The sequence below is a fragment of the Glandiceps talaboti genome, chromosome 16 (genome assembly GCF_964340395.1).
Source record: "Glandiceps talaboti chromosome 16, keGlaTala1.1, whole genome shotgun sequence".
NCBI lineage: Eukaryota > Metazoa > Hemichordata > Enteropneusta > Spengelidae > Glandiceps > Glandiceps talaboti.
The window spans coordinates 9,024,773-9,051,589 of record NC_135564.1 but is presented as its reverse complement, the minus strand read 5'-3'; the positions used below and the strand labels follow the sequence as shown (position 1 = coordinate 9,051,589).

Here is a 26,817-nt window from a genome sequence, read left to right as displayed (position 1 = left end):
TAATGACACAACAATCAAACCAAAGTTTGACCTTTCACCTTTGACCATAACAGTTTGAATGTGTTCTTTCCTTTCTTTGAAGAATAATAATTTCATAACCTCAATACATAACCTTACAAAGAATATATATGCAATTCCAGACCCCAGAATATGTATTTCAGAACTTCACAATATAAAATTTTAGATCTCAGAACTTGGCCGTGAGAATGACATATCACATACTTTATCACAAGCTCTTGTACAGCAATATGGTACTATCACGTCCATATTATGATTTTGAAAAAAATGGTGACCCTGTCTGGTAAAACGACACAAGTTTTAAAAAAAAAACGTCCATTTTTCTTTATTTTGATGATAATGAACAAGTATGTGTACTGACCTCTAGAGAGAGCTGGTTCACTCTTTGGTGTAGCCTCACCACTAAGCTGTGCTTGCGCAATTTTGAGCGGTGGATGGTCACCGCTTAGCTGTTGTTTGAGTGTGGCAGTGGTTGTACCATCACTTGAAGTGACGGCCTGTGGAGGCAAAAAAAAGAAAGATATAATGCAAGCAATAATGGTCAGTAAAAGTGCACGTACATTTGTGAAGAACAGTATTGACCCTGAACTTTCATGTGAAATGTATGTTACTGTTTGACTGTACACAGAGGACAGAATAACTGCAGAAACACTTACAGCAGGACCATCAAACTTAGACAGATAGTAGGTAGATAAAAGATTTTGATAAATTTATCTTTCACAATGAGTGAAAATGTCAATAGTAGTTGTTGAAGAACCATTTCTTGTCATAACGACGTGGAATATGTGTAGTAAATTTCACTTCATTTCAACCTATGGTTCTGAAGAAAATGATGACAGACAGACAAACAGACAGACAGTCACTAACATACTGGGACAGACAGACAGACTGACAGATGAACACACACTAGAAAGGGTCACACACACACACAGACAGATAGGTAGACAGACAGACAGACAGACAGACACACCAGACACACACACACACACACACACACACACACACACACACACACACACACCAAACCAAACTTAACAAGAATCCCTTTGGGGACTAAAAGCTGTTGAAATACCCATGATTAGTTGGATTGCCATTAGCGTATTAAGTACAACACACATATCTTAACCCAAATTAATTATCTATCTATTATACAGATGCAATCACACACAAATCACTGTATGAAATACAAAGTTTTTCTGGTCTATGACAAACAATCTGATATCGCAAAAAAAAAAAAAACGATACTGAAAAAAGAATTGAAAACCCCAAAAACTTACTGTTGATAACAAAGGTAAATCTGGAACTGGAGGCGGTGATGATGCATCCCGTACTGCATGACTACGCACTAAAATTTTAAACTTCGAATGCGATTGCGATTTCCCATTGGATTCATTCTCATCAAGGCTGCCGCCCTCTCTACAAGGCACATCCCCATCATCACGTGATTCCTCCAAACGTTTACTTTTTGCCAAAAGTTTCTTTCCTTGAAAGCGTGGAGGCGTTTGTTCTTTCCTGTAGTCCTTTCTACTGTCAGATTTATCTCTCGTTTTCTCCCGCCGAAATTCGGGTCTGTCTTTCCGATGGTCTGATTTTTCTTTATCTTTACCCTTTTCTTGTCGTTCCTTTTTATCACTTGCAGATGACTGTGATTCCCTTTTTGTCTCTGTCTTTTTGGCTTCAGGTTTTGTTTTTTCCTTTTTAGCAGAACTTGTTCCTGATTTATCCATGACTTTTGATCTTCTGCTGTTGATTATATAACAAATTAACTGTAATAGAACAGAATGACTAGTCATCGTAAAAGGCAGACATTTTTTAAATCTCTCCATCTCGATCTATATCACTGAAACAGTAACAAATTCTAGAGCACTCCTGTACACCTCTCCTTCCTCCCATTACCACCTCCTCAACATTGTATTCATGTGTTCAGTAGAACTCAAAATTAGCAGTAGTCCAGGACACATAGACTACTCAACATTATATCTAGACTACCAAATTAGCAGTAGTCCACGATACATAGACTACTAAACATTGTATCTAGACTACCAAATTAGCAATAGTCCAGGACACATAGACTACTAAACATTGTATCTAGACTACCAAATTAGCAGTAGTCCAGCACACATAGACTACTAAACATTGTATCTAGACTACCAAATTAGCAGTAGTCCAGGACACATAGACTACTAAACATTATATCTAGACTACCAAATTAGCAGTAGTCCAGGACACATAGACTACTAAACATTGTATCTAGACTACCAAATTAGCAGTAGTCCAGCACAGACTACTAAACATTATATCTAGACTACCAAACTAGCAGTAGTCCATGGCACATAGACTACTAAACATTGTATCTAGACTACCAAATTAGCAGTAGTCCAGGGTACAGACTACTAAACATTGTATCTAGATTACCAAATTAGCAGTAGTCCAGGACACATAGACTACTAAACATTATATCTAGACTACCAAATTAGCAGTAGTCCACGATACATAGACTACTAAACATTATATCTAGCCTACCAAATTAGCAGTAGTCCAGGACACATAGACTACTTAATATTGTATCTAGACTACCAAATTAGCAGTAGTCCAGGACACACAGACTACTAAACATCATATCTCGACTACCAAATTTATGAGTGTTAGTCTGTTAGCCCAATAGAAATCAATAGAAGCTATAACAGTTCTGAAAACCAAACATATGAGTTAAATATGAACCCAGTTCAACTTCATACATGTGTAATAAGTATCGATAAAGATTAAAGCAAACTTGAATTTATGCCGTCTTGAAATTTATATTTTCAGTGGATATGTGATATAACAAGGAACCTTTCCTCTGTGTATTGATCAGAAGGGTTAAACTAATTACATTAACCTTGCACAATGACAACCGATTTAATTTGATTGAGTTTGATCTGATTGGATTCACATATCTGACTTTTAAAAAGGCATATATTTTCAGTAATAAAGGCTATGTATTAAAATCAAGAGTACGTATTTCGGTCTATAGAGTTGCAAATTCATTTGGGGGTTACTGACCGAAATTATGGTTGCGCATACATACAGAAACTAGGCCAAAATAACTAGGTTTCCACTGATCATACATCGATGTAACATACATCGTGTTGTTCCGCTCTCACCAGCCTCCTCTGTGTGAGAGGTGTTGGCTGATGTGTGAGGGCACCCCGTCAGAGCATACCGTACAGACTAAATATCTTGCACTTTATAAGCATATAACGTGAGTCCAAGTATGTGTTATTTGCATGAACGCTTATGGTGATCTTTGAGGTTGTCATTTAACGAGCGTAGCAAAGTGAAAGCTCAATAAAAACAACACAAGCATGGGTACAAATACCCCTGTGTACCAACACTGACACTCGTGCAGCATGGGTTAAGGCTATTATTATGTTTATCTCAATTATGCCCTAATTTGCATATCATTTGCATGCAGGTACGCAATAATGTTTTCAGTATTGAACTGCAGTTAAAATACCACTAGTATGCGCACATACTGGTACATGGTGCAAGTAATCTCTGGTACACATGAGTGTAATCATTTCTATTCTTTCAAGTCAATTGTCTCATTTGATATGCATACTTGTGGCTGATCTGTCTTTCAAATGTGGTACACCATGTCACAAATAACTGTGCTAATGAATCGTCACAAAGAGGTCAATAAAAAGGACATTCTGGCATGTGTCTCTGAATGTGTGTCATTCTTGGACTGGTTTCATGTCAATTACCACCACGTCCATTATTCTCAAAATAATATTTCTGCACTATATACTACACACACTCCTACGCAAGCAAAACAACACTTTTTTTGTAAGCCATAAACTTCAACATGAAGACTTAATGTGTAACAGGGATGTCGAAAATTTTGAGTGTAGCCGGTGAATTAGTAATTATAGACGGAAAATATTGTGGGCACGAAGTAGCCACTGGGGTGGGGGTGAGAGGTTCCCCCCCCCCCTCTCCCCTCTTACAGTGTGTGAATTTTTCATTTTTGAAAACCCCAAAGGCCTCCTCTCCTTACACTATTTTGACACAATTTTGTCAATTCAATGGCTGATATGACCCAATATTATTGAGGGAAGGAACAAATAGGTTTAGGGACCAATTTCAATAAATATCTATTTTCATAGCCAGAAATTTACTGCTGACAGCTGGTTATTTGAATCACCTTTTGGCTATTTTCACTGGCATTTGTATCACTTCAAATTTCATTTCATGTTGATACATCTGTATGTGTAACTTTAGGCCAAAAAAAAGGAGAAAGAATTGTTTCTGGTCAGTGCGCACAGCACTTAAATACTATACGTATAAAAGATCACTATTTTGTTTTGGACTAACTTCTGCCATAGCTCTGCATGCCAGACAAATCTTTTCACGCCAAAATGTTAATTAAGCTTAATCTGAAAGCGACTATCAATTTTAAAACAGGATTACATTTACATCTTGACATCTTAAACCTTCATCTTTAAGAAAAGAATTTAAAACCAGACACCAATACCAAAAAAATTATGTCCAGTCAGTGTAAAAATCTGCTAAGGATGAAATACAAACTGTCTCCATGAACTGTCACATACAAGTGTTGACAAGATAGGCAATCATTTCACTGCTAGGTCTATTGGTATTTCAACATTGATTGACTGCAGTGCCTGAAACAACAAATCACTGACAGGAAGACAGGCATAACAAAAACATATGTCATGTGTGTACATCCCTGATTTGAACGGTCAAATTGTTGTCCTTTGAAAGTATACAGCTGTGTAGGAGAATATTTCTCAGATACTAAATAAAGTAAAACACTATTCACAGTATCAATGTCTTGAAGGAAGAAGTGTACATCAGTTACAGAGTGTCAATGCCTTCAAGGAAGAAGCGTGTACATCAGCCTGCTACATCATAATACACTGTCAATGTCTTGCAGTTGAAGCAAGTTCAACTCCTGGCTTGTCTATTTGTGTTTGAACTACGGATTGCATGTGTAGTTACAAATCACAGTCCCTAGCCAAGGTTATATCCACTGCCCGAGTCACAGACGTGTATTTGTACAATTAGCCAACATAACTGAATGTCAATCATTTTAATTGTCGTTGTTATGAGGCTGTATATCGTAAAACAACAACAACAACAACAACATCCGACCCAAGTGTTGATCCAGGAAAACATGAAATACAGAATCACAGTTCAAAATAAGGCAGCTGTAATTATATGAGCTGAAGAATTGTTTAATCAAGTCGTTCATTAGCAACATACATTGTATCAACTGGGTAGTCCTATCATTAAGAACTACCAAGTTCACATCCTATACTATTGAAATTTCACAAATATAAAATCTTAAAGGTACTTCTACTGTACACAAAAAGCAAAAAAAATGTCTTATGTTTGAAAATTATAGCCATATATCCCTAATTGTGCCTACCTTACTTTAGTGATGTCCAATCACAGCAGAGACTTGAGGTCAAAGGTCAGAGGTCAAAGGTCCTTGGTCAGATCAGTGACAGATGAGGTCATCTTGGTTTTGATTGGTTATCGGCTAACTCAGCAAATTAGTGGATTAGTGTTCTCCTCGACTGACTAATCTGAGTAATCACTACCATCCTACAGAGGAAACAGAAACATTACAAAGTGTGAGTACAGGAGGGCGCTGTTTACGGAAGAACTAGTTTGCAATATGTACACCTGTAGTCTTCCAAAATCTATTCAATTTCTGCAGCAGAGTTGTGACTTTTTAGTTGCAAATCTGAACGAGGATATATTGAGGTAGTGTAGCAAGAGGTATAGTCGAAAACGGGAGTATCCTTGGTAGTCTCCATGGAGACAATATGAATTGGATGTTTTCAACAACCACTGCAAGCTAGGTGCCACTAGCATACAAACACAATAAATGTAACATGGGTATAATTTTTTTTATCAGAATGCAGTAATGACTATGTGCCACAGTCGTGCAAATCAAAGCCGAAGGCCTTCTTGAAGTCTTGTGCTGGGGTCGGACAGAGGGATGTGAGATTTTACATAGTAAATTGACGCAGCGCTTCATATGAATTATTATGGTACATTTTGGCAATCGGTTTTAGATTACATTAAAACACAGCTGGCATATGATTCACACTTGCGGGTATCAAGGTCCACGCTGATGGTCGGAACTTTGGATAAGAGAAAACTTAATAGTACGTAATTGCGACGCGATGCATAGTTTGTGAACATACATGATAAAAGCACTGGACATGTGTATCGCATGGACACTGAACTTCAAGGGGAACACCACTCCAATCAATTAAGACAGTACACGTTTATAAACTTTGGGGTTTGAAGTCATTTTTCATCATTTTACATCACCTACAATACAAAAAGTCATGCGATTTCAGAGAAACATCAAGTTGATTTGTGCCTTTGTAGGATATCTTTGACTTTGCTGTGTGCCATTGCATGATGGGAGTCAGCAGAAATAATATATTCATGGTTGCACAATGAATATTCATGACTCCTGAGTGCTTATTCCCTTCAGTGTAAACAAAAATATATCTTGTGAAAAAACAGACAATTATTTCAATATTATGTACATGTTAAAAATACTGACAGGATAATGAATATATTAGTTAATTAAGTTATTGGTACATATAGTCAGATAATATAATTATATGAAGAGGATTGACGTTATACAAGTTTATGATAATTGCCTTTATTTTCTTACATGTACATGCAACATAGTCTCAATTACCCAGACTCTTGCTGGTGGGGGCTCTGCCTACGAGACCTCCCCAAATGAAAGTCTGGGAAAACCACGTTCCAACTATGCCTCGACAGAAGTCACACAGTATATTTCTTCCAAGCACAAAAAATGGGCTTACGAAGCCTGTTTGTTGTAATTAATATATATATATCAGTCACTTGAGAAGTGCTAATGTGTAGCGAAGGTACCCAAATTGTTCCGCCTGCAATGATGGACATGAAGTTATCCCCATGATGCACTGCTCCAGAAGCTACTTCCTGCATGGGTGAGTTGAAATCTCATTTTCCCAGACTCTCGTTTGAGGAGGTCTCGTAGGCAGAGCCCCCAGCGGTGGGAGTCTGGGTAACCGAGACTAGTTATAACGTTAACTAGTCTGGAGTATTATTTTTTTTCAGTCAGACAACCAACAATATACATGTATTCATGAAAATTGTTAAAAAAATCAATAATTAGACATTGTACATGTTAACTAGAGATGAACTTCATCTGTACATAGTACAATGAAAGGTTTAAATCGTGATCACATTGGAGTGCTGAATTTTGGGTGTGGACCCAAAAATCATTTTGATTTAATTTAATTTGCTTTAATTTGAATGAAATATGTCATAAAGAGTGATACATGGTACAAGACTAAAGAGACAACAACCCAGTCAAAGACTGACATCATAAAGGGTGATACCATGATGTAAGACTGAAGCGACAACAACCCAGTCAAAGTCTGACATCATAAAGGGTGATACATGATGTAAGACTGAAGCGACAACAACCCAGTCAAAGACTGACATCATAAAGGGTGATACATGATGTAAGACTGAAGCGACAACAACCCAGTCAAAGACTGACATCATAAAGGGTGATACATGATGTAAGACTGAAGCGACAACAACCCAGTCAAAGTCTGACATCATAAAGGGTGATACATGATGTAAGACTGAAGCGACAACAATCCAGTCAAAGTCTGACATCATAAAGGGTGATACATGACGTAAGACTGAAGCGACAACAACCCAGTCAAAGTCTGACGTCATGGCCATTAATACAGCAATTTCTTCCTCCATGACATTTGAGAGAGTTGAGAAAATGTCAACATATGCAAAGTTTGACACTCCATGTCACATTTAAGTGTATTTTTATCCAAGGGAATATATACCTTTTACCTTTACCAGTATAGAAATTTCTACATCTACTGTGTTTGCTGAATTTATAGCCAAGCATACAAATAAACCATCCCTTTTAATGAGGTAATATGAATGAATGTGATTCTTTCTTTCTTTTTCAAATCTCTGTTTGAATTACATGTTGAGATTTTTAAAATACATTTTAGAATAATTCCTCACTGTGAGAGAGGTCAAAGGTTAATACATGATTGATATCACTAGTAATATCCGGGAAATATAACTACTCAACGGGAAATTTGTCACACTTTAGTAAACAACTGTGTACTTGAAAATTATTGTCGAATGTCAATCAATAAATAGGAAGTATACAACTATTTATTCTTCTGTTACAGAAATTGTTTGTATCATGTATGCGAATCATGTGTCACATTATACTCACACACAACAGAGTATGGTTTCCGACAGAAATGTAGTACATGTGATGTCATGCACTTAACAGAGTATGTTATTTCTGACAGAAATGTAATGTCATGCACATAACATGTTATTCCAGAGAGAAATGTAATGTCATGCACCTAACACAGTATGTTATTCTGACAGAAATGTAATGTCATGCACATAACAAAGTACATGTTACATGTACTTTGTTACATTTCTGTCAGAATAACATACATGATGTATGTTATTCTGACAGAAATGTAATGTCATGCACATAACACAGTATGTTAGTTCTGACAGAAATGTAATGTCATGCACATAACACAGTATGTTTGACAGAAATGTAATGTCATGCACATAACACAGTATGTTATTTATTGAAATGCAGTGTCTGTCATGCACATAACACAATATGTATGATAGAAATGTCATGTCATGCACATAACATGTGCATGTTATTCTGACAGAAATGTCATGTCATGCACATAACAGAGTATGTTATTCTGACAGAAATGTCATGTCATGTACATAACAGTGTTGTTCCTGAAAGAAATGTAATGTCATGCACATAACAGTATGTTGTTCCTGATAGCGATATGTCATGTATACATAAACAGTCTCTGTAACTTGTAGTAACTTTAAGTAAGTATGTTATTCCTAATTTGCTTTAAGTCAGGTAGATATTGGATTTGGTGGATGTCAGATTATTGTCCCCACTGAGTGCAGTCAACAGTAGCTGAGTGTTTAGTATATGGTGTAAGTAGAAGAACAACACCACCTACAACTAATCCAGGCTATTACACTATCATCATGCACTCATGTTTACTTCCTGTAAATTCTCTTGGAAAACACTGTCCTATATCCAAGGACACTTTATGTCATCTTTCCTGCTGTGCTTATATCAAGCTTCTAGCTTAGAATATAAACGAAGGATTGGGTGGGTGGGTGGATATATATGTATGTATGTATGTATGTATGTATGTATGTATGTATGTATGTATATGTATGTGACTATGTATGTGTATATATATATATATATACATATACATGTATATATATATATATATATATTATATATATATATATATATATATATATATATATATATATATATATATATATATACATATACATGTATATATATATATATATATATATATATATATATATATATATATACATACACATGCATACATACATACATTGTATACATACACATGTATATGTATATGCATACATACATACATACATACATACATACATACATACATACATACATATATAATTTTATATATTTATAAGTTCCATATGCATTTCTATATATATACACACATACATATACATATACATTGTACTGTAGTATAGATCGATTGATAGATTAAATAGATATATAGATACATGTAGATGGACAGATAGGTAGATAGGCGGATGGACAAACGGATGTACGTACATATGGACGGATGGATGAATGGGTGGGTGGATAACTTGACATTTGGACAACCAGTTTACTATTGTCTTGGCATTGTTTGGTAGGCCCCATGACCTTATCATGTGGGTGTTTTACACAAATAAAGAAAGTGGGTGGGTGGATGAAATAAAGATCAGATTTATTGCGGAGATAAAAGTGTGGGTGATTACCATGTAGAACTAATCTAGGTAATCAAACCTTACATACTTGTATAGAGGAAAGTTAGCTGAAAACAGACTGCCAATGAATGACCACTCACATATTGAATATGAATACGGTATAGGAATTATACCAGTTAGATACAATTTGAAAACTGTATTAGTTATTACAATAACTCGTTAACAATAATTTCTTTAATCAGTTTTATACAATTATTTTTAGAATGCAGCAACAAAATTTATGCACTTACACTCGATGGCAACATTGTAAAAAGTGCACTGTCACTCAGGTTTGCCTTACACAATGCATGAAGGGTTATATGATATAGACCTAGACTAAACCTGTGTCCCCACATGGAATTCTGAATCAGTTCAAAATTGGATCGATGTCAGTTCTTTTGTCCCACAAGCATTAAAACTGGCTTGACCTGATTTAGTTGAAATCAGTGTGAAACCACCTCAGGTGGGGGAACATGTAGTTTCAAAGTAAAATCAGTTTGAAACGGTCACAAAAACAAATTTGATTTAAATGAATTGCTCAGTTTTCTCGAGGGGGACAAAATTTGGTTTCTAACCAATTTAAGTGATTTGTTTGAACAATTGGTTTTTGAATCAATTCAGGTGGGGAAAGGGCTTGTGACAAGCAGATAGTGTTCTGAGGATCTGATCATCATTCAAGACTTTTCAAATATTTGAATACATGATTACTTAGCAACAAATTCAGTTTATAAACAAGTTGATAGGTACATGTAGAGAATGAGGTAAATGATGTAGGTTATTTAAAAAAGCTATGTCATCACAAACACATCAGGTGGGGTGGGGGTGGGGTGGGGGGTTAGGGTGGGGGTCAGAGTGGAGTAGTTTAATGTTTATTTATTTATTTATTTATTTATTTATTCTTTCATAATTATCTAATTTGTATTTTTAATCTATTTTACATCATAACAGTTCCCGATATGAAGCTAATACTATGACACATACAAATTAGATTTATAATCAATGTACAGTTAATGTGATTTTAGGTAAGGATTTTTGGAGGAAAATTAATATATTCAAAAGTTTTGAGTTTTTAAAACTTTGAATGGATAAAGAAGACAAAATCACAATCAAAAATGTACAACATTCGACCAATTTCTTCATTTTCCTATCAATTCTCGAATACCCGTATGGTTGATGTACAGAGTGACGAGTAACTATTGACACACACTATTGCAGTGGAAGTAGAGAAATAAATTGGGTGAGGAAATAAAGAACACGCCGACGATAACAATTTTAATTGAATTAGCTGAGATAGAGCTGATCCTAGATTAAGTTTTGAGATTAAGTTTTGAGATCAAGTTTTGAGATTAAGATCGAAGGCAATCTCAATATAATGACATTGGTCTCACACCATATAAAACTGAACTAGGTCGAGGACAAGCTGGGTAACGGTATTAACGGTATGCAAATTCTATGTGATATGGTCTAATTTTCTCTTCATGTTTTACTGCTTCTAACATACGTATATCAAATGTAACTACTTTCAACTAAACTGTACTGTACCTTAGAAGTATAGTAATACTTATTTTATTTATGAATTAATGAAATTCTTTGATTGTCGAATTACGATTTGCAAATGTTGCAGTGTTGTTACATCAGACAGTCTCACTGTCTGACATTCCCTAACATGTATGTTTGTATAGATTTGGAACATTTTCTACAAGTAAGTTTAATACAGATAATGCTTGCTATGTAGGATATTTATTAAATTTCAGCAGCAATTTATATTTACTGTACATATGTTATGAGAAATTTGTAGAAATTTATATTTACTGCACATATATGTTATGAGAAATTTGTAGAAATTTATATTTACTGTACATATATGTTATGAGAAATTTGTAGAAATTTATATTTACTGTACATATATGTTATGAGAAATTTGTAGAAATTTATAATTTACTATATACGGTACAAATATGTTAAGGCAAATTTGTAGAAATTCGTAATTTACTGTACATATATGTTATGAGAAATTTGTAGAAATTTATATTTACTGTACATATATGTTATGAGAAATTTGTAGAAATTTATATTTACTGTACATATATGTTATGAGAAATTTGTAGAAATTTATATTTACTGTACATATATGTTATGAGAAATGTGTAGAAATTTATAATTTTCTATATACCGGTACAAATATGTTAAGGCAAATTTGTAGAAATTTATAATTTACTGTACATATATGTTATGAGAAATGTGTAGAAATTTATAATTTTCTATATACCGGTACAAATATGTTAAGGCAAATTTGTAGAAATTTATAATTTCCTATATGTTATGAGAAATTTGTAGAAATGTATATTTACTACATACATACATATATATGTTTTGGGAAATTTGTAAAATTTCACCAGAAATTCATCATTTAATACTGCACATGTACATGTACAGGTAAATTTGTATAATTTCACCAGAAATTTGTAATTTACTATACATTTATGTTATCAAGAAATTTGTAGAAATTTATACTTTACTGTACATTATTATATATTATAGGAAATTTGTAAAATTTTACAAGAAATTAGTAATTTCCTGTATGTGTATGTTATTGAGAAATTTGTAAAATTCACCAGAAATTTGTAATTTACTGTATGTGTATGTTATGGGAAATTTGTAAAATTCACCAGAAATTTGTAATTTACTGTAAATATATGTTATCGAGAATTTGTAGACATTCATAATTTACTGTACATTATTGTATGTTATAGGAAAATTGTAAAATTTTACAATTTACTGTAAATGTATGTGTGGAAAATTTGTTTGTAAAATTTCACCACAAATTTGTAATTTACTACATACATACATGTATATGATATGAGAAATTTGTATAACTTGATTTGAAATGTATAATTTATTGCACATGTATATGTTAAGGTAAATTTGTAAAATTTCACCACAAATGCATTATTTACTATACATATATATTATGCGAAATTTGTACAACTTCACCAGACATTTATAATTTATTGTAAATATATATATATATATATATATATATATATATTATATACAAGCATGTTATGGGATATTTCACCAGAAATGCATTATTTACTACATATATACATGTATTATGGGAAATTTGTATAACTTCACTAGAAATTCATAATTTATTGTAGTTTGTACATATGCATGTATGTTACTGGGGAAATTTCGCCAGGAATTATTCATTACATTGTATTTACTGTATACATGTATATAATTATGTTATACCAGAAATTCCTTATTATCTATTAGTGTTCCTTTTCTGCAAGTAGGATTCCTGTTAAAAATACTTTTACCATGACTTTCCATTTCTTCTCTTCTCAAATTAACAGAAGACAAGCCTTCACAGAAGCCATAGCTCCAAACTGGTTTGTTGTACGGCAAAGCTGTTGTACAAATTTAAATTTGACCTTGAATATGAAGGTCAAGGTCAAGAGACAATATCTGAATAGTACGTGTGTACACTAACATGTCTCGTGGTATAAAACTTCTGAAGTTATTGGGCAATTCAGTATCTGACCTTGAAAGTTGAGGTCAAGGTCGAAGTGGCTAGCTCTAAAGTACTATAGACACTTGAATGGACAAATACTTACTGTTTGAATCACAGACTTAATTCCTTTGGTGGCCGCGCTTTTTCAGGAAGAACCTTAAAACATACTTGTTTGCGAAAGTTTTCAATATTTAATTGTACAGCGTCTCTGAACTCTATTTCGTACTGGATACAGGCACTCTATAAATTTTCTGATTGATTGATTGATTGATTGATTGATGTGTCTCTTGATACAAAACTTCATAAGTTATTAAGTAATTTGATGCCCTGTGAATTCACTTTGTTTAATTAATAAAGGCTTGAAAAGTCAGTTTAAGAAAAAAAATAATAATAAAAATAAATAAATATGACAAAATAAATAAAAATAAATAAAGAAAAAATATCAGTTTCATCACAGACAGTAGAGGGGTCCACTGTCTATGGTTTCATTCACTTTTACTTATCAATAAGTACAGAGTTGTCATCGATCGAAACATACACGGAAGTGACATACAGGCCTTGGTAAAGAATTTCCATAAACATATTATTATCGACGTGACTACTTGTCTTTTTATAATATAAGACCTGCAGGTTAGTTCCGCCTACGTTCTGATCAAGCCAGCTCAAAAGTGAAAGTCAATTATTGCAATATATTTTATCTCATTTTCCTACATCTTAAGGTATCCTTTCCCTTTAACGAAACATTTTTTCTTGATTTTCTTAAGTTACATACCCAAGACTTGTTTACCCTAAAGACTAGCTTGACATACCGGCTCGATAAAACACACCAGATGACCAAGTCTCTGGGCTAAGACATGTTGGAAACTGGAGTCCTTTTTAAAAAAATTTTGAGCCTACAATGAAAATTATTTAAAAAGGTGAAGTTTGACATGAAGAAAGACATTGTAAGAATGAATTCAGAAGTAAACACAGAAATGTCAACAACTGTGGAAATACAGATGGATATCAAGCTGTGGAAGTCAGAAGCACTAAAAGTTGTGAACTGGACATATGATGAATGGTGTGTTAACAATTGCTTTATTTGTGTCTGATGCCGGAAGTCTGTACACACAGTTATCTCATAAATTGACATGATTCATTAGCTTATATACTAGTTAAAGTAAAATTTCAATAATAGGTTTCGGTTATCAAGATGTACAACATCCTGCTTACAAAGTACCTACATACAGTAACATAGTACATAATATGATAATTGTGTAAAACATACTACTACCAGAGAAGATATAGTTATGTGCAACATACTGCTACCAACACAGAGTTATGTACAATATACTGCTTACAAAGTACTTACATACAGTAACATAGTACATAATATGATAACTGTGTAAAACATACTACCAGAGAAGATATAGTTATGTGCAACATACTGCTACCAACACAGAGTTATGTACAATATACTGCTTACAAAGTACCTACATACAGTAACATAGTACATAATATGATAACTGTGTAAAACATACTGCTACCAGAGAAGATATAGTTATGTGCAACATACTGCTACCAACACAGAGTTATGTACAATATACTGCTTACAAAGAACCTGTACATACAGTAACATAGTACATAATATAATAACTGTAAAACATACTGCTGCCAGAGAAGATATAGTTATGTACGACATACTGCTACCAACACAGAGTTATGTACAATATACTGTTTACAAAGAACCTGTACATACAGTAACATAGTACATAATATGATAACTGTAAAACATACTGCTACCAGAGCAGATATAGTTATGTACAACATACTGCTACCAGAGATGATATACATGTAGTTATGTGCAACATACTACTACCAGATAAGATATAGTTATGTACAACATACTGCTACCAGAGCAGATATAGTTATTACAACATACTACTACCAGAGCAGATATAGTTATGTACAACATACTGCTACCAGGGCATAGTGTACAACATACTGTTCTTTCAATCGTGCTTACAGAGTGTCTACATAGACTAACATAATATTATACCATGTGCGAGCCAGATTCAACAAAAAATATGGAATATATAGTCTGGCCGTTCGATATTACAACAATGTTTATCTACATTACAAGAACGCACTGGTTCTGCTGTGTTCAAAATATGAGTCCAGACGTTTAAAATTACCTTTACTTTCCCCAATTTTTCTTTGATATTACTGGCGCAGGTATAATTATGTTATTCTCCAATATTTTTCTTCATTCAGCTGGAAATTACTCGTGACCTAAGGGTTGTCACTACTCTTCTAGCAACTCGTAGTGACAAGGACCCCTTAGGTCACTCAAGTTTTCCTTGGCTGAATAATATTGGGGAACAACATCTAAATATACCCTCAGGATAATTACGTACAACTTTTCATTTAAGATTCTGGCTATGTCATGGAGACATAATACAAAACTATCTCTCTATAATTATGTACAACATACATGTACCACAAATACATATTGCCTCCATACAATGATAATTAAGTTCAACAGACTCCTACCAAAATAGTTCCATACGATATACTACTTTAAACAGAATGCCTGCATACTTTGAAGACCTTGTCATAAATCCTGTATGTTAATTATGCCCATACTTCTTGCGATTCTTGCTAACAATTTGCATACACATCATCATAACCCACAGAATTCAAAGATAACCGTAATAATTTGCATAAAAATTGACTTTACCCAGAAAATTCAAGGAGAGCCATGATAATTTGAATAAAAATTGACTTTACCCAAACAATAATTTTAAAGAAACCCATGCCAATTTGCATAAATATTATTGCTACCATGTGATTTCAGAGAAACCATGCCAATTTGCATAAATATTATTGCTACCATGTGATTTCAAAGAAACCCATGCCAATTTGCATAAATATTATTGCTACCATGTGATTTCAAAGAAAACCATGCCAATTTGCATTAAATATTATCACTACCATGTGATTTCAAAGAAAACCATGCCAATTTGCATAAATATTATTGCTACCATGTGATTTCAAAGAAAACCATGCCAATTTGCATTAAATATTATTGCTACCATGTGATTTCAAAGAAAACCATGCCAATTTGCATAAATATTATTGCTACCATGTGATTTCAAAGAAAACCATGCCAATTTGCATAAATATTATTGCTACCATGTGATTTCAAAGAAAACCATGCCAATTTGCATTAAATATTATTGCTACCATGTGACTTCAAAGAAAACCATGCCAATTTGCATAAATATTATTGCTACCATGTGATTTCAAAGAAAACCATGCCAATTTGCATAAATATTATCACTACCATGTGATTTCAAAGAAAACCATGCCATTCATAAACATCGCCTTTACCAAAACATTCCAAGGAATGCCGTGGCAATTTGCATGAACAATTTAAAAAAAAAATTTTACCCAATTAATTTATAAATATGACAAAAGGTTAAAACTGCTACGTGTAGCTAACTAACTTTGAGAAAGGAAGAGTGTGGATGATTTGTTGGTGATGACAAATGTGTGGAAATGTTGTTGATGCAACTACTGGTAAGTCAGCAGCCTCCATTACTTGTCCAATGACCCATGAATTCTATCTACATCGTATAATCCATACTTCCTGTCGATAATAGTGTGCTCACATAATTATTGTTCTTCCACAGGCCTACATATGTTATACGGCATAAATCTCTCTCATTTCACACTAAAACCAGGTCTTTGCCTTTCATCATTGTGCATGTACTGTACTTGATAAACAAGTTCATTTTGTCATTATTCTTGTTCAGAAACTATAAATCACAAACAATTTTTTTACTTTCAGTAGCTGTAATACAGTGTAATATAATGCATTATAAAAAAACACTGAATCAGATGTGTAGTTGTTTGCCCAATAAAATTACATTGAAATCCCTTTGAGTACCACAACTGTTATGTTATGGTGTATGTCAATGTGTGTATGTGTATGTGTATGTTTATATGTATGTATGTATGTATGTATGTATGTATGTATGTATGTATGTATGTGCGTGTATATGTGTGTGTATGTATGTATGTATATATGTATGTATGTATGTATGTATGTATGTGTAAGTTTGCATGTGTATCATACTTGCACAAACATATAGAAGTACATAATTACTTTCTATATTGTTTCCATAGCAGTATAAAGACGACATGTCGTTCGTTAGGAGTCTATACTGAAAACAATGAACTGTGTGACATTATATCAAGCCATGTTGTACTGAAAACAACAGATGGAGTGACAATCGAGGCGACACCAAACCATACTGTACTGAAAACAATGAACTGAGTGACACAGAGGTGACATCAAACCATGTTGTACTGAAAACAATAGATGGAGTGGTACATTTGTATAGAGGCAACATCAACCATGTTGTATTGCAATAATGGACCCAAAATATGCAATTTTACAACCAAAAATTCCAACTTACAAAATTTGACATTATCTAAACACAAGAGTCTGAAATGGCATAATAATGCTGTACACATGCATAATCAAATAGACACATTTTAATTTGGCTGTCCTTCATACAATTTCCCTTGAACACACATGTGCAACTCCATCATCCTTCAAATTCCCTGTAACACGAGACAAAACATCATCATGAGAGATGCCCTTTGCAAAGGTCAAAGTTCGAAAGAATAACCCCTACTCATGTACATGAAGCAGGTTACTATGGTGACAGTTTCCATTCTGCTTTTTGTTTGTTTACCTTAGGAGAGGGGTTCTTTGATCGTTTTTTTTTTTCATAAGGCACTTAAGTCAATGGTGTCATAGCTACCTGTAACCTAGTTCCAGAAATGTAGGACATTTCTTTTTCGTAAATTTATTTATACATATAATATGTCAATCAATAGTCTGTCGCATAAGACAATTCTCATCTAATGTGGTATGCAGGCATAAAGTGAAATCAAAACTGATCAGGATGTCACTAAAATTTATAGGAAGATTTGGCAATGTAAGTCTATTTTTGTAAGTAATTACATTGAGGATGTTATGAAGAATACATCAAATGCTGTGTGTCGACGTCATTCAACTAAAAATACAAAAAATGTGAAAGGTTAATTTCAATTTTGAATTTGCGACAAATTTTACCATAATTTTACGGCATGTAATATCATCAAATAAACATTCAGGTTTTCATTACCTGTATTTTAAAAAAAAAATTCAAGAAATTGTTAAAAAGGTGATGTTTTCACTTATTTTTTGAAGCTGAGAAAAGAGGAAATGGGCTTGATGATTTAATGGTTGACAGTGATAATGCATTCCTCCTACACACAGAGCACTTGAATAGATGCAGATCAGCTGATTCCTGTGCGTGTCGGTGAGAAACCTTACCTGTCAAAGAAAAAGCTCACAGCCGGAGTATCTCTCTCATTGTTCACATTTGTGTGATGGGAGATCTATACTGTACATGGATGAAATCTCCATCAAAATACATTACATTAAAACATGATGTTATCCACAGCCAAGGTCAAAGTCCTACACACAGAGAAAGAGAGAGAGAGAGAGTCGACCCTATTATATGTCGGCCCACAGATTAGGTGAGCTCTGTGAATCTAAATCAATGAATACATGTATACTCACACTGAACAGAAAGCTTTGAGTAGTAGTGCTGTACAGACAGGTTGGTGTACATGAGAGTAAATCACACACACAGCCTAACACTGGCGGCCATCTCAGCTTTTTCGTTCACATAACTAAACTGAACAGAATGAGTATATATCGAGTACACCTCTCAGTTGTTAGGAACACCGGTAGCTTATAAATGTCTTCTGTCAGCTGTTAGGGGGTATCACTTTATATCAACACAGCTTTTATTATATCATCTCTTCATAAGGTCAATTTGGGACACTGAACCTCAATGTATATCATACGTATATTACATTCATGAGATATGTAAATTATATGCAAATAATGTGCAGAGTAGATGTGTATCACCTGACACAGCCTCATTAAGCGCAAAAGAACCCCCTACCCATGAATGAGATAGGCTCTTAGCATAATTTATCACAAAACATAGAAAAAACGTTTGCTTAAAACACATTAAATCACTCCACTACATATTTCATAGAGAGAAAATTAACATTCTGTGTGGATGACAAAAGAAACACTGAAATTAAATTTTCTCAAAAATCACACAAAATGTCTTTATTACCATTCAAATATGAGTGTCTTTGTGTTAGAATAATAAATATCATAGAAATAATGTATAAATATTATTAATAGATATGTAATATTGATGACTGGAAAAAAAATACCTTAAAGGTACATGAGCTGCAATTACTGGGATATTTTTTCTTCCATCAAATAACCAAAAATATATTCAATGAAAATTAGGTCAATTATTTAAAACAAATAATGACATTGAATCTATTAGTATTAGTTAGTGGCCAATATTATCTGTAGCGTAGGTAGTGTAGTGACAATTTGAAATTTTGAGGTAAAGCTTGATTTTCAAATCTGTCATCACGTTAAAACTATACTGGTATAACTGGAGTATCATTGATCAGACAACCACAATATATATTCAGTGAAACTTGTTAAAATACCAATACATGTAATTATAAATATTGTACATGTTAATTGGAGGTCGATATTATCCATTAACAGTACAGAAACAGGTTGAAATCATGATCACCATTGAGGGCGCTGATTTTTTTGGGTGTGGACCCAAAAATCGATTTGAATAGATTTGATTTATCATGTATACTGCTACAAAAATATGTGTATCCATACTGTTCAGGTGTCGATATTACGAGTAAGTTATTTTCAATTCCAGTAGTACAAAATTAAATGTTCTAGATAGTGCAGCTGTTGACATATAAATACTGCATTGACTGTTCTTGTTAATTTGTTACCTTGACACAGATACAGAGCATAAATATTTTCAGTCAAAAATGAGGACAAAAATAAACAGACAATTTCCTTAATCAAACCATACAAATTTCCACGATAATGACCTTTGTTGAATGTTTACAATACTGTACATGTATTTAACTATGAAGACATGTTTTTTTTATCTGTGTATAAATTGATGCAAATAAAAGTCTGAAGAAAGAAATTGAGGACAAAATGATGACCATTCCTGGATTTTTCACAGACAGTTGTAACACTACCCCCCCCCCCCCAAAAAAAAAATAAAAATAAAAAAAAAATCTATCAACAGCTCCCCTCAAAAAACAAAAACAATTAAAAAGAACAATAATAAAATACTCGATAATTTATTTTGGTATTGTAGTCCTTTCCTTTTCACTGTTAAAACATTTCTTTTATCCAAAAAATAACACACCATGATTTATTCTTCGATACCAATTTAACTTAAAATTCATGAATCTTTTTGTTTTATTCCATCTTTGAATATTTAACTCTATTTTTGTTATTAATCATGGAGATTTTTCATCAGATTTTCTAAACTGTCACCGATAGAGTAGTACAGTATATCACAGAGCATTCTGGGATAATGAAGGATAAAACAGTGAATCTACATGTATTCTTTCCTGCATTATCAGATCTTCCACGATGTCGCCAACTGAATAGCACAGTATACCACAGAGCATTCTGGGATAATAAAGGATAAAATACGGAATCTATTCTTTCCTGCATTATCCAGATTTTCCACGATGTCGCCAACTGAATAGCACAGTATACCACAGAGCATTCCGGGATAATAAAGGATAAAATATGGAATCTATTCTTTCCTGCATTATCCAGATTTTCCATGATGTCGCCAACAGAATAGTACAGTATACCACAGAGCATTCCGGGATAACAAAGGATAAAATATGGAATCTATTCTATCCTGCATTATCATACATATAGACATACATGTATATCTTCCACACTGTCAGTGTCCCCAAGAAAGTAGTATGGAACCACAAAGAAATCTGGGATAATACTGGATAGCCTAATAGATTACGTACTCTGTACGACATAGTCACTGACAATACACAACTTATCACAATTAATGCTGTCTGGTGAGATTTGTAGGCAATTCTTGGATAAGTTGAGGAATATATTCCAAGACTTGTGGAACAATACAGGATACATTATGGCATCTATTCCAACACTTGTGGGACAATACAGGATACATTATGGAATCTATTCCGACACTTGTGGGACAATACAGGATACATTGTGGCATCTATTCCGACACTTGTGGGACAATACAGGATACATTATGGCATCTATTCCGACACTTGTGGGACAATACAAGGAAAGTTACAGAATCTACATGTATTCTGAGACTTGTAGGACAATACAGGATAACAGTGGTTTTGTTAAGGGCAGTAAGCAGGTAAAATCTACATGATGATGTACACTGGTTGGGTACTACATTGATTAGTACTACATTGATAGGTACTACACTGATTGGTACTACACTGATTGGTACCACATTGATTGGTACTACACTGATTGGTACTACAATGATTGGTACTCAGTAGTACTGGACTGATTGATAGGTACTACATTGATTAGTTAGTAGACTGATTGTACTCTGCTGATTGGTACTAGACTGATTGGTACTGGACTGATTGATTGGTACTACATTGATTAGTAGTAGACTGATTGGTACTACATTGATTGGTACTCATTAGTACTGGACTGATTGATTGGTACTACATTGATTAGTAGTAGACTGGTACTACATTGATTGGTACTACATTGATTGGTACTACATTGATTAATAGTACACTGATTAGTACTACACTGATTGGTAGTAGACTGATTGGTACTACACTGATTAGTACTACATTGATTAGTACTGCATTGATTAGTAGTAGACTGATTAGTACTACACTAACTTCTATTTTAAAATGATGAACTCATGGTACACTTCGAGGAAGACTTCTGTTAAACTCTGTCACCCCTAGGAGCATTATTTTCTTGACCCAATTTCCGTCAGGAATATTCCTGAAGCACAAGCTTAAGTTATGTCCTTCATACAGTACGTGATTATTGGATGACAAAGTGTAAAAGTTTAATATTTCAAATTTATTTCACAATCGAATAGACCATTCTATTTCTCCTGAATAATTATGTGAGTTCACAAATAGACATGTAGAATACAATGTATAGATAGTAGTTTATAATATACAATAGACAGTGGTATAGATATATAGATATATAGATAGTACTTAATGATTGTAATCACTCTTGTATCTCATCATTACTATACAGCTATGTAAATAACCAGTGAAATACAAATCAGAAAACGACAAAAATCCTACAAAATACGCAAGAAAAAAGACATTACAACTTAAAAGCAGATTGTCTTCTGATTATTTTACATGATAAGCAAGAAAACTATCAATGAGGAACATCCATGCCGTCATTACTGACATTCATAACAATAATAGCATATACAGATTACAGGGCTGCTAGTGTCATGACATTCTTTAACAATAGGATATCTATCCAGATTATGGAGCCAACATGCACGTCATACTTACCCTAATTGACGATACAGTACGTCATCCATACATGTTTACAGCTACAGTTGTGTCTGTTCGTGACATACATACTTGATAACACTACTTTGATAACATAAATTTTATTTGATATCTATATGATGGCAGTCCTCAACTAATGTCATTTGACTTTCTAATGCTTTATCACTAATATTCTAATATTTTACCACTCATTGATATCATAAATTCAAGAACAGTTTTCTTTTTTAAATGTTAAAAAATTGAATATAATTGTGGGTTAAAAATTAAGAATGGGGAGGAAGTGACCAATTATAAAAATAGTGACAATGGCAATGTAGCACACTTGACAATACAGAGTTGAATCTAATCAATGCTGCCACTGTACAACAAGCACGTGTAGTTATACACTCAGTTGTTGCAATGGCCATTACTACTACTATGGAAGTTAAGCGTTCAGCTCACCATGACACACACAAACTAAAAGTTTTGTTGTTTGACGTCACATAGTACATGTATTATTACACAAGTTGGTGATAGTTACTAAGTTAGTGCTTTTGTAAGGCATATATATATATGATTACCCTGTAATCAAAATGGTGTAAACATTGGAAGTCCCTAAGTGTACACTGCAAGATTATGGAAGTCATCAGAAACGCCTCCCTACTGTGAGTATAGTATAACTAAACCAATGTCCATTCAATATTACTATCCACATTTTTAGCTGGTGTCTATCTTAGCTAGCTGAAAGCTTATGGTTCCATGGTCATAATAACATGGTTGTTATGTGTACCCCTCAATCATGCATACAACATGTACTTGTCTGGCCCACGACTAGACTCACTTTTGAAGCCGTTGCTATGAGCAGTTTTAAGATAATCCTTATTTGCAGTCGTTTATTTTTCAAGGCCGCAATCACACTGGGATTAAACTTAAGGTGTAAAAAACAGCTGAAGTTGTCTGGCAGAGTTATTGTAAAAATTGGTAAAGAAGAAAAGAAGAATCCTATGTAAATACTTATGACTCAACTACATGTTATAGGATAGGAATCATCAGGATAACATCCCCATTAAATTTCAGTAGTTTTGGAATTCTAGATTTTTCGACCAAAAAGACAAATCTTTAGCCCTAATTTGCATATCACTGATGGGATCATCATGTTATGAACAATTCTTAATCTACACATCACTAAGAAGATTCCCATCAAATTTCAACCCAATCTGCTCAATTATTTTGGAAATATAGATTTTTGACCAAAAAGACATGTTTTACCCTAATTTGCATATCAGTGATGTGATCATCATGTCATCAATAATTCTTACTCTAAACACCACTAAGAACATTCCAACCAAATTTCAGCCTAATCTGCTTGGTAGTTTTGGAATTAAAGATCTTTGACCATAAAGACACATTTTTAATCCTAATCAGTTGTGCTATAAAATGGATTTCGCTAGAGGTGTTGACCAAGATTCAAAGTCAACAGATACCGTCTACACTACCGCTAGGTTATGATGTACTCTCATCTTTTGTGAACAGAATTTAGTGGTTCACCTGCATTAATATTGTCAATACTAGTTGTAACATTAACTTTTGTGTCAGATGGGATTAAAAGAAAAAAAAACACAACCGTAATCTTTAAAACGAAAGATTAGAGGAACATTGCTTTTATAAATGTCAGCCATGAGAAAATCTTTTTTCACGAATCAAATTGGGTGAAATGTCATCACCACACATTTTGTCACTTCTTGCAGCTGTTTCTACTATGATATTTCATCCTTTTTTTTTCTTTTATCAAAGTTTATAGTCTGTGATGTTTGAAATGAAAATGTAACGTGACATTTGTAAACTCCCACACTTATCTATAATACAAGATCTCTTTACAGGACAGCTGATAATTTCACAACGTTCAAACTAAGGGGGAAATGTGACAGGGTCACTTTTATAGAATTTATCAACATATGGTTACTAGGGTTACTGCTAAGCTAAACTTCTGACATTTACATAATCATAACCATTATACATAGGAGTACATTTATGCTTACGGGGTACAAAAAATTATCAAAATAAAAGGAGAAATTGCATAATGATAATTTCGACTTAAAGAGTAAATTGTCACTGCAATGAAACATTGACTACATTTTTTTTCAACTGTCATGTGACTCTAAAATTAGTCTAGTTCCTGACGGACCGTATTCCCGTATTCCGTACTACATGAACTTCACACTTATCTAGTCAAGCCTGTGACTCTCGCACAGAATTCTGTGTGCCCACCTACAGCGTTCATATAAACATGATGATGTCGTCACATCCCCACGTGATTTTAGTTTAAACAGACTGGAGGTGGAGTCCTGGTTGGACATACTCAAAACAGCTGTATCAAATGAATATTAATGAGCAATGACAGCTCCAAATTTGTGATGGATTACTACTGACATGTGCCGTTCGCGATTCGTTCACCATGGGGTTGATTCACAATTAACGCCTTAAGTCAAGGGCTTGACTAGACGGTTTAAGTGTGAAGTTAACGTAGTATTGAATACGGTCCGTCAGGAACTAGACTACATAAAAATAGGTTTGTGTTTTCGTCACTTGAGTATATGCCGTGTATCGTGTACACGTACAGAATACCAAAATAACACTTCTGCAGTAAAATAATCAAAAAAGACACCAATTTTGAATTCGCGTTACCTGAAATACAACTGTACCATCTACATGTAGGGCCCTCCTAAAAATAATAATCATTCAATTTCTTGATCAACACATACTACACACACGAGAATTAATTGATCTTCTTATTTTGTTCTGTTTTGACCCTCTAGCAGGAAGTAAAATGTTATTACACATACTAAGAATATAGTAAGACCACTTTTTAACTCTCAATCATTTGGACAACATCAGCAACTTTAGGAATGGATAAGTCTATATTTTGGAAGGATCAGGCAGTTTTCTTTTGTGTTTTACATGAGTTTTCATTCACAGTGATGGCTTTCCGTTGCTGTTACCATAGTTATCTTGAAAACGTTTGTCACTGGATATTCTGTCAATGAATATGATTTACAGTATATTTTAAAGTCATTACACACTAACAGCTGTGTTCACTATTCACCCCTTAACTTAAAGGGGTGCAAGCTGAGTTTATATGTTTTGGGGGCGAAATCTCTGCTATGTATTTGAAAAGTATTTAAAATATTCTACTTACTGTTCAAAGCATACTTGACCACCACTTGCAATTGACTGAAGTCAACCTGGTATAATGATATAACTCTTAAACTAATTGATGATGTAATTTATCATACCTATCTATCAAAAAATATTGGAGAGATTTCCCCTATGTAATCAACTGTTCTAACAAAGTGAAAATACATTTGCAATGAAACAGAAGTCCAACATCGAAATTAACATTATACTAGAATAGTTTAATTAAGGTTTTAATTTTAAGTATTTTCACTTGACTTAAAAACTTACAAACTTGGCTTGCACCACTTTAATTCAAGTACACTCCCAAGCCAATATAGTCTTGCTCCTATACGGTATCGGTATCGGTATCGTTAGGATTTACACCACCACTCTCAAGTTAATTAGAGACCATGTTGGCATCCACACAAAAGCCAATATTATGTAAAGTAATTGCTTTCATTCAATAACTTACAATAACTTACTCTAACTTACTCTACATTCCACTGTAACGATATAGGTCAGAAACAATCGTGTACAATTTTATTGTTTTGATAGTTACAATATCTTTAAACTCCGTCTCCCCAACAGTGACACAGTATGATGTATTCCAATACACTGGCTACAGACAGGATTATAATTTAGGCTTCATTTCAAACGTAAGTTTTACTTCTGTAAACAGCTACAAACCAGTCACGACACAAGTTGAACCAAAGCTGCAA

At 33.7% G+C, this 26,817-nt stretch overlaps 1 protein-coding gene across 3 annotated transcripts in view; it reads right to left on the bottom strand.

Annotated features, from left to right (window-relative positions):
- The window catches only part of LOC144447067 (uncharacterized), an 82,089-nt gene that overhangs the window by 16,057 nt on the left and 39,215 nt on the right, over positions 1-26,817 (bottom strand). For 2 of the 3 annotated variants that reach the window (XM_078136962.1, XM_078136961.1), the window contains exons 2-4: positions 5,450-5,628; positions 1,296-1,784; positions 380-515 (exon numbers count right to left, since the gene is read on the bottom strand). In XM_078136962.1, the coding sequence (XP_077993088.1) occupies positions 380-515; positions 1,296-1,745 (586 nt within the window). In that variant the 5' untranslated portion in view covers positions 1,746-1,784; positions 5,450-5,628. Of the gene's footprint in view, positions 1-379; positions 516-1,295; positions 1,785-5,449; positions 5,629-18,830; positions 18,867-26,817 lie in introns of those variants that run through there. The other variant, XM_078136963.1, reaches the window with a different exon arrangement.